At 44.1% G+C, this 17,129-nt stretch overlaps 2 protein-coding genes across 6 annotated transcripts; both read right to left on the reverse strand.

The window, feature by feature from the left end:
* Positions 1-1,493: 1,493 nt before the first annotated feature.
* On the reverse strand, positions 1,494-3,591 carry LOC311257556 (uncharacterized protein). Its single transcript, XM_084353238.1, has 3 exons — positions 3,279-3,591; positions 2,807-3,181; positions 1,494-2,722 (listed from the first exon to the last, which is right to left on the reverse strand). Exons 1-3 carry the CDS (start codon positions 3,354-3,356, stop codon positions 2,459-2,461), a joined length of 717 nt encoding a protein of 238 aa, XP_084209364.1. The 5' UTR covers positions 3,357-3,591; the 3' UTR covers positions 1,494-2,458.
* Positions 3,452-13,306, reverse strand: LOC311257555 (uncharacterized protein). 5 transcript variants are annotated; one of them, XM_084353233.1, is made up of 10 exons: positions 13,142-13,306; positions 12,419-12,578; positions 5,076-11,305; positions 4,909-4,995; positions 4,443-4,831; positions 4,262-4,367; positions 4,057-4,171; positions 3,900-3,971; positions 3,625-3,794; positions 3,452-3,532 (listed from the first exon to the last, which is right to left on the reverse strand). In XM_084353233.1, exons 3-9 carry the CDS (start codon positions 5,184-5,186, stop codon positions 3,625-3,627), a joined length of 1,050 nt encoding a protein of 349 aa, XP_084209359.1. In that variant the 5' UTR covers positions 5,187-11,305; positions 12,419-12,578; positions 13,142-13,306; the 3' UTR covers positions 3,452-3,532. The 5 variants fall into 5 exon arrangements, with proteins under 5 accessions (XP_084209359.1, XP_084209362.1, XP_084209360.1 ...); XM_084353236.1 differs by having other exon boundaries at positions 3,525-3,794; positions 5,076-6,807; positions 11,231-11,305; XM_084353234.1 differs by having other exon boundaries at positions 3,525-3,794; positions 5,076-7,836; positions 11,231-11,305.
* Positions 13,307-17,129: the final 3,823 nt, after the last annotated feature.

Raw genomic sequence — 17,129 nt, forward strand, 5'->3', positions numbered from 1 at the left:
TGGAAAATGCCAGTTTAGGGGGTATATCCTAATTTCATTGTCCTACTTGTGCTAATGCAAATGTACATTGCGTGAACTTGTTCTTCAACAGCTGATGCTGCCTAAAAACTGTTATGGCTTGTTCATTTATCAAACTTGTACAAATGAATATTGAACAAGGAAGTTGAGTGCCGGGAACAGAGACAGCTGTGGATTTGGATTTGTCTCTCTACCGTGGGTAAGTACCCTAATATATAAATGCTCTTAATGTATTTATTTACTGTTTGTTAGATTTGCTATCTGTTTAGAAAGTGCTATGTTGATAACGTTTACCTATTATTGTTGTTGTTGTCCTAGCCTACTTGTTTAGCTACAGCCAACAGACAAGATATAAAACTGCACCAGGAAAACATTAACTAAAACAAAGTTGCTGCAGTTTATAGTCCAGTTATGAGAGAAAATAATCAAGTGAATGTGTTTTAGCTTTTACACAGTAATATTATCATAATTCTCAAAATTATTCTGTATATTTCAGTGCCTGTTCATAGGAGGAGAACAATAGCCTTTCTTTTTCTACTTGCAAGACTGCGGAAGAGGGGTAGAAGGAGAAGGAGCTTGCATTGGGTCCATCCACTGAACCAGCACAGGCGTCAACAAGGGGATTTTTATCATCTTGATAACTGCGGCTGGACAGTCAACGCCATCATCTTTATTTCCGGATGAGTGCAGAGCAAATGGATGAGCACCTATCACTCATTGGCCATGAACTCATCAGACATTTACCAACTACAGAACTGCGATAGAACCCAAGCAGAGACTGGCCGTTGCACTGAGGTGAGCTTGAAATTTTATAGAAAATAAAGTGTAGCAGTCCAATTGTTTGAGACTTGCTATTGTTCTTTGTTTTGGGCTGATTTTCCCAAATCCCTCATGACTAATTGCAGGGGATTCAGATCACCTGTGCGCAGGGCAGGAGACTGACTCCTGATTGAGGAGTGGAAGCAGCTTGGGGCATTCCCTCCCAGCCAATCATGGTGTGATGACACCCTTTTTGTAAAGGCTTAAGAGAGGTGGGAAATGACACACCGGTGGCTCTCACTCTCAGTCTGAATCTGTCCCTGACCCATTGAGAACCTTATTCCCCCTTAGAATGTTAGCCATAATCTCTGGTCTGTTTAGGCCCTATTTTGTTTTCTTGGCTGCCCACATCTTTCTTGTGAGGAAACTTTGTTTATTTGGGAACCCCTTAAAACCCAAGCCCCTATTCATTTTACCATTTTATTTCCCTGGGGCTTGTTTGTTATAGCCAGAAGAGGAATTTGTTTGTTGGTTTATTGAACAAGGAGTGGACATCGGGCATTCCCCTAGTTTTACATGTTTTTTGTTCATATTTTTATGTAGGTGTGGCTGGCCTGTAAGCAATTTACAGCCAGTACTGCCACAAAATCTCTGACCACAAGCTTAAGAAAAAAATGTCAAATATTTTAAATATCAATTTAAAGCAATGGCAAACGGAAGAAATCTAGAAACTCTTTAATCCAAATATTCAAATAAGTATAAAACCACAATAAACAGATGGGGGTGGGTCTTTGGGCCTGGCGGCACATGGACTATAGCTGCAGCTTTGGGACATATATCGGAAGAGTGAGAGAAGGAACTACAAATGGAGCAAGAAAGAGCTTGGCGGCCAGTGCAGTGCCTGCTGATTAGAGCCAGGTCAACCACGGACCAGTCCAGCCTTTGGTTGAACCTTTGGTTGATCTGGCTTCTCAGATTCCAGGAGATGGCAGCAGCAGGAAGGTAGAATGGGACATCGGTGGAGATTGGGACTGCACTTCCCAGAGTTCCGCGTGGGATTGAGACGCCGTCGAGGGGTGTCGGAATGACGTCATCGGCCCGCGTCGAGGAGGAAGCAGCCGGTTCCCGGGATGTAAACACGGCAGCCTGAAGAGAAGAGCTGGAAGATGAAGCGGTTGCGGCCTCTAAGGTCTGGATCCTGGAGTTCATGCTGGAAAGGGACGTCTGAATGGAAGACAGCGCTGCCATGATGGCGTCATTTGCCGGAGCTGCAGAGGCGACTGCCGAAGTCGGGGCTCTAGCTCTTTTGGCCGGCGGGGCAGCGGCTGGAGTCGGAGCGACTGCTGAGTTCCGGGAGCTGTGTTTGCCTTTTGCCGTGGCTTTCCGAGGAGCAGAGACAGGAAGCTGATCGAGGGGCGGAGGTTGAAACCCAGCGCAGTTTAGAAATAAAGCGAACAGTTCCTGGTGTGACGCTCCGGCTGGAGCGGTAACATCGTTGGCAAACAGAAACTCCAACAGCTTTGGAATCGGCCAGTCATGGATCAGTGGAGCATCTGTGGCGTTACCTTTGCCTGCCAGGCGAGAGCTTCGACGGAGAGAAGGATCCCTCTCGTCGTAGATGGCTTCCTCTGTTTCAGAGTTTTGCTGAGGCTTCAAGATACCGTCACTTTGCCACGGGCCCTCATGGACGGAGGGCGACGACATCAGGAGCAGCAGGGTGAGTACGAGCACGAACGGCGATCTTTCCTTCATACGGGAGCTTGTTTGCAAAACAGCCATTAGAGGAAGCAGCAAGTGAGGTCGGACTGAATGTGGCATCAGATGTATTCAGTCTTCCCGGAGTCTTCAGCCTGGAGCTCTGCAACTCGGAGACCTTTTTCTTCCGCAGGTTAAGGAGTGCGCACTGCTTCAAAAGCTCATCATCCCGGCTCAGAATTCCAGCAATCTAAGGATCAAACGAAATCCGTCTTAATTACATGAATAATTTCCACGACATGACATTTTTCATAGTAAATACCAGGATATTTACCACGTCCTCGGTGATCACCTCCTGCCAGACACCGGCAAATGCTTTTCTGATGCTGTTTTTCAGGTCGTGTGTCGAGGCGGATGTCCTGGTGGCAGGTGGCGGTGCAGGTGCAGGCTCATCACAGTCCGAGACACTGCTGGATGCCATACGCATCCTTTTTGGCCAGGGCTCAGCTTCAGGCGAGGGAGGGGGAGGGGGAGGAGTAAAGGAGGAGAAAAGTAAAGGAGGAGAAAGTGCCTGGTCTAATGTCCTTCGGGTCGCGTGTGCCTCGGACACGCTCTCTTCTCCCACGTAAAATTTGTCGGAGGTCGAGTTGCTGTGGCACATGGCCCTGGTGACTTGTCTCCTTTGACAGGGTTCCAGACGTCTCTGGGCCTAGGGAAAGGTAAAACAGAGCTCAGCACCGGCCCCCGACCCCGATCCGATCCGCCAAAAAGCAAGTAAAAAAAGCAAAAAACAACCGTGAACTTACCAGAGTTGACAGACTCGATCTGATCCGAGTGATGGTGACGTCCAGCACGACGGCCTTGCGCCAGACGTCTGTCACCATGGCCCCCAGTTTCTCCAGCTCCCCACCGGCAGAGTTAAAGAAAAGTGTGGGAACCTCGGGGCTGTAGCCCGGTAGTAAGGGCCGTAGCTCGCGAAGTCCGTTAGCCAGGTGTACTCGGCTTTGGTAAGGGCCAGCTTGGCCCTTCCGTACGTGGCCGCAGTCTTGTGCGCTTTGGCCTGGCGTCCGACATAAAAAGATGGACCGTGTTACAACCGAGATGATGGAATCCGTAAAAATACACCCGATGCTCAGCTAAGTTAACATTTACTCATGTATACGACGTAGTGGTCGTCGCTCTTGTCAATTCGTGGAGATCCTTTTCGAGAAGGAACACGAGGACCCCTTTTCGGTGGCCGCTTAAGGTGAAGAAGTAGCCCGCCAGCAGACCCACGCATTTCCTTAAGCAGGTGTCCCTGCAGGGGTATTTCTGTAGTTTCTCTGGAAGAAAAAAAACACCCATAATTACGGCTTTAAACCCGCATTTACGGACCTTTTGAAAGACCTTAGGATTACGGCTTATAACCCGCACTTTCGGTCACTTACTGAGACTCTCGGGGATTTCTTTGGCAGCGGACTCCTTGACCGTGCGTATCTGCTCCGCTGTCAGAAGCTTTTCTGTCACAGCAAAGAGTCGTACGATTTACACGGTGACAAGTTACACATAAAATAACGAATATTAAAGGAAAAAAGTCATACTTACTGCTCTTTTCGGCATGCACTTCCTGACGGTGGATGACAATCTCTTTGCCCAGGACAGCAAGCTCCCTCTTAAGGATCCTCTCGAGGGAGAGCATCTGGATCTGTGAAAGACAAACCTGCGGGGGAAAAAAAAGACACATCCAGAGTCATTTACTTCTTGACAGAGCCCGAACCCCTGGAGAAAAATAACCCGACCCCGCCCATACTTGTTGGAAGTCATCCTCCCGGAGGAATGACAGAAATTTCTTGACGTCGATCAGGTAGTGCTTGACGGTTGTAGCCACCTTCTCCCTCCTCAGCTCCTTTACCCACCTGAGACAAAGAATAAACGGGAATGAATGAATGACGCAGCGATGGAAACGGTTACCAAACCCCAAGAAAACGTACGATATAACTCTCTCCGTGTCCTTTAAGAACCTCAGACTCAGCGAGGGTGGGCCTTCTCTCCCCCACATGTAAGCCAGGAACACCTTGACGATCGCCACAAGTTGGTTCACATTTGATGTGCCCCTCCGGCCGGGATTGGAGCCCAACATCACCGCCTTGAATCTCCCTACCAGACCCTCCAGAAGCCCCTTGGTCTCTGTAGGTTCTCTGCTTTTCTCCTCGCGTTGTGCTCGATTTTTCAGCATTTTAAGCTCCTTTCGGAGGTCACGCAGGAGAAGCCGGATTCCCTCGACAGCCTTTCCGCTGTCCTTTTCTCCGCGGACCGCTTTCAACCTCTCCTTGATTGCGCTGCGTCTTGCCGCATTCATCACTGCTTTTTTCCTCTCATCCTGTTAACAAAGAACACGTAATTCGATTGCCATTTGGAAGTGTGCGAGTACTTGGCCAGCAAAACACACACACACACCATCACTCTGTGGACCTTTGTTAGATGCCTGTCCAGCCGGACAAACATTTGGCCGCGGCACCGTGGCAGGGGAGTGGTCCTCCATATCTAAACGAAAAAAGTGTCATAAATTCGCACCGCACAGTCATCGCGAACCTCCCTAGCCTCTCTGAAAATCTTTTACTTACTGTCCGGATTGCAGTGAGCTGAGGAGCCTCCTCTCTATTTTGTCCGTGACTCCGTGGACATCCCGGAGGTGTTCGGATACATTCCCGTACCTGACTCGGCACACGGGGCATCTCCTCATGTGCAGCGCCATCCAAAACCTTGAAATTACGGCCTTAATGTTTTCTTTTTTTCTGGGTGTGTGTCTGTCTGTCTCCCTCCTCGTCCTCAGTGTTGTGTGAAAATTGGCCTCAAATACTCAGGCTATATAGGGCTTGATCTCATTTTATAGGCCGGGGTTAGCAGTCAATCGTAAAGCTGGGCAGGGTCTTCCCAAAACGGGCGGGACTTCTTATGAACTTGCGCTCCCTTTTGGCTCTAAAAGCTACTTTCCCCTGAAAGTATGCCTTTGATGGAAGCTGGCTCGATGGAACAAGGCATGAGTATCTGTTGCTTTAAAAAATACTTGTGTCCCCAAACTCCATTGATCTCGTTGATTTTTGATTAAAAAAGACCTGAGTGTCTAAAAACTAAATTTTTTTCTTTTTGCAAATTGTATTTTAACGTGATGGACTCATGGTGTGTGTTTAGAACTTGGATAAAATCCTTGAACTCTGACTCTGAATGAGGCCATACTCCAAAAATATCATCCAGATACCGCATATCAAGTAAAGGTAGTTGCATTTGGGAAAGGCGGTATGCTCCCAGTTTGCCATATACATGTTTGCATATGCTGGGGCAAACTTCTTTCCCATTGCTGTCCCTTATATCTGGAGATAGTGTTTTTTTTTTTTTTTGTTGTTGAATTCAAAATCATTCCTGAGTAAACTCAGTTCTAGTAGTTGGAGGAGGGCCTCATCCAGTCGGTTTTGTTTTGGATTTTGGTCAAAGACCTGTTTCACCGCCCCCAGGCCCAGTTTGGTGTTAGTATAAAGTGAGTCTGTCCACAGAGAAGAGCACTGACCCCGGAGGGACCACCACAGTCTTTATTTTGTTAACAAACTCATACGTATCTTTTACGTAGCTCGGGTGTTGTTGTGATAAAGGGTTCAAAAAGTGATCAATATACTCTGCCACCGCATATGATTCACTCCCACAATCTGACACAATTGGTCTTCCCGACGGAACTCGAGACGGAACCATCCAAGTCTCTGGGTCCTTGTGGATCTTGGGCAAAAGATGATAAAAATTTCCGTGGACGTGGCGTATCCGGTCCAAATAAATAAATGTTCTGTTTGGCCGTGATGTATTTTTGTTCGTATAGTTTGGTCACGATACCACAGATCTTTCTGTGTCTCTTGTTGTAGAGAGTGGGAGAGAGGTTCATAGTGCGCAGCATTGTTGAGCTGTCTATTTGCTTCCAATAGATATTGGGCTCCATCTAGGATTACAATTTTGGACCCCTTATCCGCCGGTTTTATGACTATGTCCTGGTTGCATTTTAAAGAATTCAGTGCTCTTCTCTGTGGGCTAGACAAGTTGTCATCACCATTCCGGCCAGTCTTCATTTTCGCCAAACCCCGGCCGTCACGTATGATCAACTCCTGGATGGGTTCCGGCACCGTTTCACAAGCTGGTTCCCATCCGGAGGATCAGGTAAATGGATCCGGGGAGGAATCTGTGGTAAAATCAAAATGGCTCAACAATTTCAGGGTCCTGTGATAGCGGTGCAGGTCTCACTGCATCTCATCCTTGTCCACCGTCTGCGGGGTTGGAACAAAAAAGGCCTTTCTCCAGAAGTTCTATTTCAGCCTTCTGTAAAGCAAAAGTTAGTGATAGATTTATAATATTAGATTGTGTATTCACATCCCAAGGGGGCGAGTGATCTCGAACCCCCAGGGATTAGTTTAATTGTTCCATCCAAGAGGAGAAAATATTTGTGGCTGTCTCTGCCGTCCAATGGACCGGGTCATGTACGTGAACCCTAAAAAGGCCATCATCCACCCTGTTCAATGTCCTATAGTTCTTTTTGTATGTATGTATTCATTTCTTGTAAGATTGCTTTCACTCTCGGTGTAAGTCGACTGGAAGAGTGGATGAGAGGAACTATTAGTTGAGCATTTGGAAAGGCTACCTGATCAAATGGAGGTTTCTTCTCTAACCTTAATGCTATCACTTCATTATAGTGATTTTTGAGAATCAGCATGTTAGTTTGCATCCACTGATGGTGTTGAGTTTTACTTTTGCACGGGTTTCCTCACTGGCGGAGGAAGGCTAAATAAAAGCTGTCAACTTAAGGACTTGTCTGTACATGCCCGTTGGGAATTCACCGGTCTGCTGGAACCTGTCCAGTACCTCCACATGGTGTACAGCTTGTAGTAATTTGAAGTAGCTTTTCTCTGGCCTCTGTTCGGAAATGGGTTCTGGATGTTGTACTCTGCCTGTATTTTCCAAGGATGTGTGGTGCCATTATAGGTCTCCCATTTTTTCGTTTTTTATTTTGAGTCATGATCTCAAGGTGGATTTTAAAAAAGCACACAATACACAAAGCAAGGGAAAGAAAAGAAGGTGTAATTGCTGCTTATTTTCTGTTTAGTCCTTTTTATTATTTTATCTATATGGAAAGATGCACAATTTTTACTGTTTAGATGGATTTCTCTGCATCATATACACTTGTCATAAGGATTTCTATTACCAATACAGGAATACCAGTTACTTGCCAATTTCACACCTCAGTCTTTGTTAAAAACACACACTTTTTGAGTTCACTGTCTTTGGCTTCATGCGGGCCCAACAAAGTTGGGGGCTGCCAATCCGCAGTTCGCAAACACCACACAGCAACCACTGCAAGCAAAAAAAAGAAATTATGTGGAAAGTCTGGTGTCCTATATCAGTTTTAAAAGATATCCTTTTATGTTGTTCTAGGACAACTGGGAAAAAGTGCAAGTATGCAAAAAATGCAACCATGCAAATGTGCATAATGCAATGTGTCAAATATATTTTCTTTCTTTCCCCAGCAAGTTTACAAAGGACTAATTGAATTTTAAAATCGTCAATAAGACATTAAGCAACTAGGTTAAAAAGCACAAGAGGTGCAAGAGAGAAGCTCCTGACGTTTCGTCACGTTATGGCTTCTTCAGAGGAGGGGGTTGGGGTTTGGGTTTGGGTTTGGGACCTGGGGTGTCACGTCACCATCAGGGGAGCGAGGGCGGCCGAGGTGCTAGTTTTGACGGAACGAAGGAATCTTTTGGAATAATGTCTTTGGCGGAGGTTATGGAAGAGGGTTTGGGTGGCTGATTCGAAATCTGGAGTTGTGGAGGAGATGCGGTGAAAACGGAGTTGTGATTTTATTATGCCTTTTTGAATGTGTGTTTTGGATGGTAGCTGGCTTTATGGAGGAGTGAGTGTGTGTGTGTGTTGGTGGCCTTAAAGTAGACTTTAGTGAGCACCTGGTGTGGGTCTATTGTATATTTGAGTTTGATTAGATGAGTGGTGGTTGTTGAGGGTGTTAATGAAATCGGGGAAAAGGGATATGTTGTGTGGCCAGGCTCCGATGATGTCGTCACTCTAAAAAATCCCTCCAATGGTTCGACATCTTCTTGGCGGTGTCCAATGTATGTTATCTCCGGTTGTTTTAAAGGACATTTTTTCCAGACGAGGGATGGAAGAATCCTTTGACTTGATCAAGTCATTAAGATGGGACAGATTTTGCTGTAGGCGGGGTGGTAGCGAGTCGAATCAACTTGATTTGGAAGTCGCGATAAGTTCCCATGATGATCAGTGTTCTACATGGTTCAAGCAACCAGTTGTTCTACTTGTCTCCGTTATGCGGATGGTGTGTGAATAGGGGTACATGTCGCAGGGATCCTGATGGTTTGTTAAGAGTAGGTTGAACAGGATTCTCTGTTTGATGTACATTCAGGCAAGTGGGCGAGGTTGCCTCAACTTGGATGTCATCACAGGGTTCCTGTAGGGTAGGATATGATCCTCCAATGAATCAAAATCCAATCTTTGTCTTTTTGTTTTCTGGTGAAAAGGGCTGTTCAGCTGGATTTGGTGTTTGAGGCAGTTGTGGGGTGGAATCACTACAAACGGTGTGTTTCACAACCCTTATTTCAGGGGACAAAGGAATTGGGTAAGCAATACAAGGACCCTCATCGAACAACATTGGTGATGTCGATGGAAGAGGAGGTGATACAGTAATCCCAGATGGGTTCAAAGGAGAAGAGGGTCCTGTTCAGCTGAAATAGGTGCCTCTATTATCAAAGGTTCAGGTAATGGAACAGATGGTTGGATGGATGGAAGAGGAGAAGGAGTCTGTGATTTATTATCAACAGGAAAAGATGGGGACATGATGTCCGAAAGCATGATGCGAGCAGCATCCAAGGAGGCATCGTTGATTTATGGCTTGTCCATGGACCTTCCGGGTTGCTACCAGAAGAGCCCGGTTCCCATCGGGTACCAGCAAAGATGTGATTGTGGTGACAGCATTTTTGAGAACCCTAAGGTAGTGGTCTCGCAGCATGTCAAGTGTGGGAGATGTCCAGGTTTTTGCATTGTAGTGAGCGCATAAGTTCATTTCTTCAGAGGGGCAGAAGGGCTTAATGATCTTGATTAAATGTGTTTCGGCCTCAGCCAAGAAAGATGGAAGTGAATCTTCTTGAAATTGTGGCAAAAATGATGCCTTGTGGTGCGCTAAAATGATTGCACCAATGTTTGGACAAGAGTGATAAAATCCTCCAGTGGTCATGGCTGGAAAAAAAGGGAAAGGGGAGCTATCCAAAGGCCAAATTGCAGAGTTTTTTATACTTTTTAATAGTTTGTTTAAAATGTTTTGAGTTTGGGTTTTTTGTTGACCAAGTCTTTTTAGGTTTAGGTATTAAGCAGGGGGGGAGGTTAGGTTTAGGATAAGAAACAGGTATGGGCATGGTAAAAAAAGGAAATGAAGCAATGTAAAGGAAGAGAGAGAGACCAGAATAGCTATAAATGAAAATTAATCGCGAAGAGAAGGTAGGGGATTGTAAGTTTGTTTTTTTTAAATATTTTTAGCTGAGTGAGTTTGGACAGAGCAGGGTGTTTCATCCTTCTCTTGCTATAGCAGGCCCCTCCATGTGGTCCGCACCAGTGGAGTCCGACTACTGCAGCAGAAGGAGCCTTGACGCTCTTAAGTGGAGTACTCTGAACAGTGCTTGAGACCATCCCATAGCATCCGCATCAATCTCTCGAGCGTGCTGACCGGCCTATATGAAGCAGTGTTGGTTGGCTTTCATTTCGGGTGGCATTGCATTGTGGTGTTGGGTTAGAGAAGTAAGTGCATCTCTAATGAGATCAACCACAAACATGATTCCTGCACAATCCAATCCGTAGCGTTTCATTAATTCACTGTCGACCAGTGTTTGGAGAATATCTCTCCTGCCTCTTCCGTCTGCCATTTTGTCCTCTGCTTAGGGAACTCCTAAGCCGCTTAAAAGTCCTCTTCCCTGCTCTTAACAGATCTCACCTTAGGAGCTCTCTTAAGAGCTAGGATTCTTTAGGGATAGCTTTTATCTTTACTAGGATCTACTGTTCACTCTTAGGGGAAATTCTAATTCTATGATTCTAAGAATTTTCTTAGACTTTGGCCACTAGGAGCAACTCTTTGCACTAAGAATCTTTAGGAATACGGCCCCAGATGTTTGCTCTGTTGGCGCAACCTGCAGAACTCTTTCAATGAACGACATTCATCTGTCTTCCAATCTTGCAAGGTAAGCACTATGTTAGTTTTCGTACAGCCAGAGCGTACATTACTGCTTCTTAACTGTACCTGTTACAGTGGGTTTGGGAAGAGTCGTGGACACAGCATGCATGTTTACATAATATTTTGCTGTGGCTTTTTTCAGATGCTGCGTGGATAGACTTGGAAGCTTTCCTAGGCAGCTAAGCGGAGGACGGAGGTGCGGCAGTCGGCCATGATGAATCGCAATGGCCTGCTGAGTATATGTCTTTCTGTAAGTTTCTACTGCTGTTATCCTGCAAGTGTCTCTGTGCTGTGTAGTTGTGAATGTACACATATGATTTGTAATGTGTTTGTGTCGTGTCTGATTGAGAGTTTGTGTTTTTCTGTGGCAGTAATGGTGATTGTCTGTTTTGTAAATGGGCATAAACTGCTTAATGCAAATTGGTAGTGTGTCACCATTCTGGTCGTGATCCACACACACAAAAAGTCATGGTAACCTAGCAAGTACGTGCACTAACTCACCTGGCCATCTATCAATGTTGCAGCAGTAACAACTGACACGTTTGCAGACACCTCTGGGACTACTGGTGCCTCCACCTGAAGAAAAGCAGAACAATGCACATCAAACACTGTCATATGTGAAAACAATAGCACAGCATGTACATATTTGACAACACGTTCAAATATGGAAGGGTCTTTGTTAAATGTTAAGTTGAAGCGCAAGCTCACTTATAAAGGGCATTATGAGTATCAGTTTGTGGACACTATACGCATTAAAGGAGGCTTTGCAATATTTAAAAGAAAAAAATGTGTACCATAAAGATATATAATTTAATGACGCCTGGCTTAATGAGTACTGTAAAGAAGAGGCAGATGAGGTAGTAGAACAGGAGGCTGATGGTCATGCAGAGTGTGGGGACGCATCTGCAGAACTTCCTGAAGATGACCTTCTGCATGATAGGCAGCAGCATTGTATGTTTCAGGACACATGTCTTATGGATATAGGTCAGGAAACATTAGATCAGTATTTTGAGGACATTTTGAAAGTTGCTCCAGCAGAATCTAACAATCCTGTAAAGTTACTGTCAGATCAGGCAAATGAGGCGAAATGTTTCCCTGTGTTTCCACAGGGACGTAATACAGAGTAGGTCTAATCATTTGACATTGTCAGGGTATTTAAATAACAGGGTTTTACAAGCTGATGGTAGATTTGCACAAAATGTAGAGTACATCTTTTTTGGGCAATACATGTCTGAGCTTCAGCAGGTTGTATCTAATGTATCCATAGCATTAATGTAACCGGCTAGGTACTACAGAGTTTTGGGCTATCGACTAGGTTCGTAGAGGAGGGTTTAAAGAGGAATTCACAGACACAATAAATAAATGGAGCCACGAGGTATGTTGGAAACTAGTTGACTGTATTAACCATATGAAAATAAAATAAAATACAATTAAAATTTAATGCAATGACATCTGATTGCTCAACAGTTCACAGTCTCTCTTTAGCATAGAACCAAATAAAAGTGTCCAAATAGGAACAACTGTTCCTTTAAACGTTCCTTGAATGTCCTTGAATATTCCTTGAAAGTCCTTGAATATTCCTTGAATGTCTTTGAATGTCAGCGCGCTTCAATCAATGTGTGTAAGTCAAGTCAGGAGAGTTTAAAGAGTCAGGGGTTCAAAAGTCAAGTGTATGTGTGGTGGTCCTACCACAGACACACTCAGTTAGGGTGAAGAAGGCTGGAGGTCCTCTTCAGGCTCAGGTACTGGTTCTCTACTCCTTTCCAGTTTCACTAGCTCGCCATCTCCATCAACCAGGAGAATCCAGATCCACATCTAAAGGTTTCTGAGGGTTCTCAAAAAACCTAGCCTGTATAAAGACAGGGCTATCACTACACAAAATCATCAAACTTCTCTTATGGCCATATTCAATACATAAATCTCAACACACTACTGGAACACAATAGTGATTAAATGAATTATCTCTTTTAACTGTACAGTTCTTTTTTTCTCAAAGTATTTCCATACATTTATACACATTTTTAATCAACATTAATTATTTTAGCTATTTAACCATGAAATACGATCATTTTAGCTCCTTTTACCATGAATTATGATCATTTTAATCCTTTTTAACCATTTCACATATGTCTATTGAATTATAACCTGAAAATTAGCAAAATGCAACTTTAACACACATCCTAAACAGTGCATCTCAGAATTAATACACACACAGGAAAATAATTAGCACACCTCATTTGTTTTCATCAGATTATCAGAGCAAAATATGCAGCTTTAACTCTTAAAACACACAGTAAAGAGTAGCGACAAGTCACGTTCATGTGTCACCAAGTTCTCTGCCCTCTCGTGCTGAATCACCATGTGGCTACTACGGTTAGCATGCGCTAGCGCTAGTTAGCTTGAGCAACTCACCAAGTCTCTGCCGAAAACAATAACCCACGGGTCCTCGACCACCTCTCTGCTTCAGGTAGGTACACTTTCCAAGGTTATTCTGTGTTGATAAGTGAGTTAACAACCACCGTTTTCGTGACTTCTTATCGACTTTCTCTGCCGTGTTTCTCATCTGCTCGTACTGCTGCTCTGACTTCGCACCGCACTAACTCTGCGCTCTCACTCCGCACTGTAACTCTCGCGAGAAGAGGGTGGGACTACTTTCTCCTACAAATCATGCATCTACTTTTTAAAGTGCAACAATTAAGGACTGAGTGTGTGCAAAATTAATATTGACAGAATAATAAAATAAAGAGGGTTAATTAATAAAAAAATAATATTTGAAGGGAAACCACAATAGTGTCTGTTATCTACTGGGTTACATTAAGGAATGGGAAGAGTGGTGCTTCTCAGAGGGTAGGTGCAAGCGTAAGAGATTTTGTAAATCATGAGGATTCTTTGAGGAAGATGTTCGTATACTTTCCTGAAACCGATTAGAGGTACGCCGGCTTTTTGGCAAGATGCACACGTGGCCTTGTTGCTTGTGTTCGTCAGCTAGGTCTACCTACTCGGCTTTGTTCCTTCTCCTCTGCTGACTTGCGCTGGCAAAATTTACTGGCTAGCATTTTGAAACAGGAAGGCAGGTCAGACTGTGGAAGATTTAGAGTGGGCCGAGAGGTGTGAACTTCTGCGTCATAATCCAGTCACTGCAGTGAGACTGTTTGATTTCCGCTGGCATTGTTTTTTGAAGGAGGTCCTTATGTCCACCTCACAGCCACTAGGCAAAATAGTAGATTACTTTTATCGTGTGGAATTTCAGCAGCGTGGTTCACCACATGTACATTGCTTGTTTTGGATTGAGAATGCACCAGTAATTGATAAAAACACAGATGAAGAGATAGTAGAATTTATATACAAGTATGTAACATGCAAGCTACCGCACACGATGACACATTATTGGACATTGTCAAATCCATACAGCAACATTTAAAGACGCATTCCAAAAGCTGTGAAAAGAACAACAGTGTTTGTCAGTTTAACTTTCCAAAAGTGCCATCCACGTGTACATTTATTTCTCGTAGCCCAGCAGAGGAAGACTGGAAATATGACTGTAAGTGTGAGGAATCCGCTACATGTGCATGTGGTAAAGAGACAGACTAGTGTGGCTTGTATGAAACGAGAGGAGGCAGAAAAGATCATGGCTATAATCAAGACTGCTGTGTCAGAAGAGGAGAATAGCACAGTTAGGATTGAGGCTTTGTTGCAGAGGTAAGGGACTCAACAAGGTGTTTTGGAGGGTGCATATAACCATATAGCTAGGAAGACTGCCATAGTGTTAAAAAGGCAGGTTAATGCAACTTGGGGCTAATCAGTATAGCAAGCCACTATTGAAATGTCGGAACGCCAATTTGGATTTCCAATTTGTTGTGGATGTGTACGTGTTCATTGTGTATATTATTTCTTACATCTCTAAGGCAGAGAGAGAGAGGATAGGCTTGTTGCTAGGGAATGCCCAGAGAGAAGCATCAAAGGACAACAATGTTAGTGCAAAAGAGGCTTTGACAAGTTTAGGTAGTGTGTATTTACATAACAGAGATGTGTGTGCTCAGGAAGCAGTGTATAGGCTGACTAACATGCATTTGAAAGAGTGTTCTAGGAAAGTTGTGTTTGTGCCCACAGAGAATAATAGTGAAAATAAGCTTGCCATTAAGTGTGTTGTGGCAAAAGGCAAGCTCTCCAGATAGTGACTCTGATGATATCTGGATGACAGGTTTAGTAGATCGCTACAAGAATAGGCCTAATGATGGCACTTTTAATGATATGTGTATAGCTACATTTGTGTCAGAATATTGCATGTTAAGTCGCAATGAAAAGAGCAAAAATCACATACAATTAAATGGCAATTTAGGATTTGTAATGAAACAAACTCAGAGTGAACCAGCAGTCATTCGTTATGCACGTTTTTTTATCAGAGTATACTGCAGTTGTTTTTGCCTTATTGTTCAGAAGCGCAGTTGAAACCTCCTCGTTTTGCTACCTTTGGACAGTTTCATAAGGATGCTCGTGTTAGTTTAAGTGATGGCTTAATGCATGCAGTAAAAGACTTAGATTAGATTTGAATAGAAGCAAGTTTGAGATAAATGTTGAAGAGTTGGATGATATCCAGGATAGGATCCGTTCACAAGGAATTGCAGAAGATGCCTGGGGTGAATTTTGCCCAGAGCAGGAGGTAGAGCGTTTAGAGTGTCAGCAGGAAATGAAACGGAAAGCGCAGCCACTAGAAAAAGATGAGGCAAATATTCCCGATTAAGCCATGCGTAGAGAACAAGTGGCACAATTGGGAAAAGATGAATAATTGGTTAAAGTACGAGGCATGAAAATGGATTTTAAATGGATGAGAAATTGCGGCAAATTCTCAACATTGAACCAAAATGGCCTACTTCCTGTTGGACTGAGGGTAAGGGTCCAAAAGGGTTTTTTGTGCGTCTGGTCATGATACATTTGCGTACCGAATTTCTTTCATGTATGTGCATGTAGGAGGCAGGGCTTCAAGTATGAAATATTCCAAGGGGCGCTATGGAGCCATCTTTTCACTTAACACAGTATTGATGTATAGACCTATTCAGTGCAAAACCCTCTACATGTGAGACCAATTTAGTGTAGATGTGAAATTGTATGTTGAAGTTATAAGGACTCCCTGCTTCATTGCAATGGATCGAAATTGACCACACTGCCACACCCACCAGGTACAACAGAGGCAAAAGCTTCTGACAACTTATCATCTTCAAGGTCTGAGGATGATACTGAGTGAATGTGACGTCTGTGGTGTTAAAACTGTAGGAACAGTTAGTTAAAGTATGAGGCATAGAAATGGGTTTTAAGTGGGTGCAAAATTGCTGCAAAATCTCTACTTTGAACCACAATGGCCTACTTCCTGTTGGACTGAGGGTAGGGGTCCAAGAGAGTTTTTTTTGTGCGTCTAGTCATGATACATGTGTGTACCGAATTTCGTTCATGTATGTGCATGTAGGAGGCGGGGCTTCAAGTTTGAAATATTCCAGGGGGCGCTATGGAGCCATCTTTTATGTTAAAAGGCCCAAACCCATATGAAATAAATATGTTTGTGACTTGTGATGCATGTGCAAAATTTGGTGTGTGTAGGTGTTTGTCTGTACATACAAAATGAGAATAGCCATTAGGGGGTGCTACTGAGCTGTCATGTTGCAGCTGAGGGCAGTTGTGGTATCTAATTTACGTACTCATGGGTTAGAAGCTACGTGCCAAATTTGGTGATTCTGCAATCATCCTTAAGGCCCAAAAACAGTGTCGGAAAAATGAATATTGCCGCACGCAATTCAAGATGGCCGACTTCCTGTTGTGGCAAAAATAATTCCTGACTAAATCCTTGAGACCTATGAGTCCTGTAAATTTCATGACGATCTGAGAAAATTTTTGTGGCCTGACCCGACGTTAGGTGGCGCTATGGAATCCCCTGGCCACACGCACCCCCAATCATGTCGAATTATCAAATTTTTCACCAGATGTGACATATGTTCCAAGTTTGGTTAGTTTTGGGGTATGTTCAGGCCGCCAAATATGCGCTCGTTGTCGAGGGTGAAGAATAAGAAGAAGAATCCTTACAGATACAATAGGGCCTTCGCACTGTCAGTGCTCGGGCCCTATTTATGTCCAGATCTTACAAAATGCAACTTTTTAAAGTAATAGTCAAGGAGCTAAAAATCACTCATCGCTATGGTTTTCCTAACCGTCAACAACAAGTCGTTGTAACGAGACAAGTTGAGGAAATGCAGAAACACAGGCAACACACACATACCACAGTAACAAACAGGAGCAAAGATGCTCAGCAGTTAACAAGGTACACTTGCCGGGAAAATTTAGGTGAGTACTTACCTGGAAATGTCCAACGCTTGGTCGGAGTGTCGCAATGAACTCCCAGCGACGGGGATGA

The sequence above is a fragment of the Pagrus pagrus genome, assembly GCF_965226575.1.
Source record: "Pagrus pagrus genome assembly, chromosome: 5".
Classification (NCBI taxonomy): Eukaryota; Metazoa; Chordata; class Actinopteri; order Spariformes; family Sparidae; genus Pagrus; species Pagrus pagrus.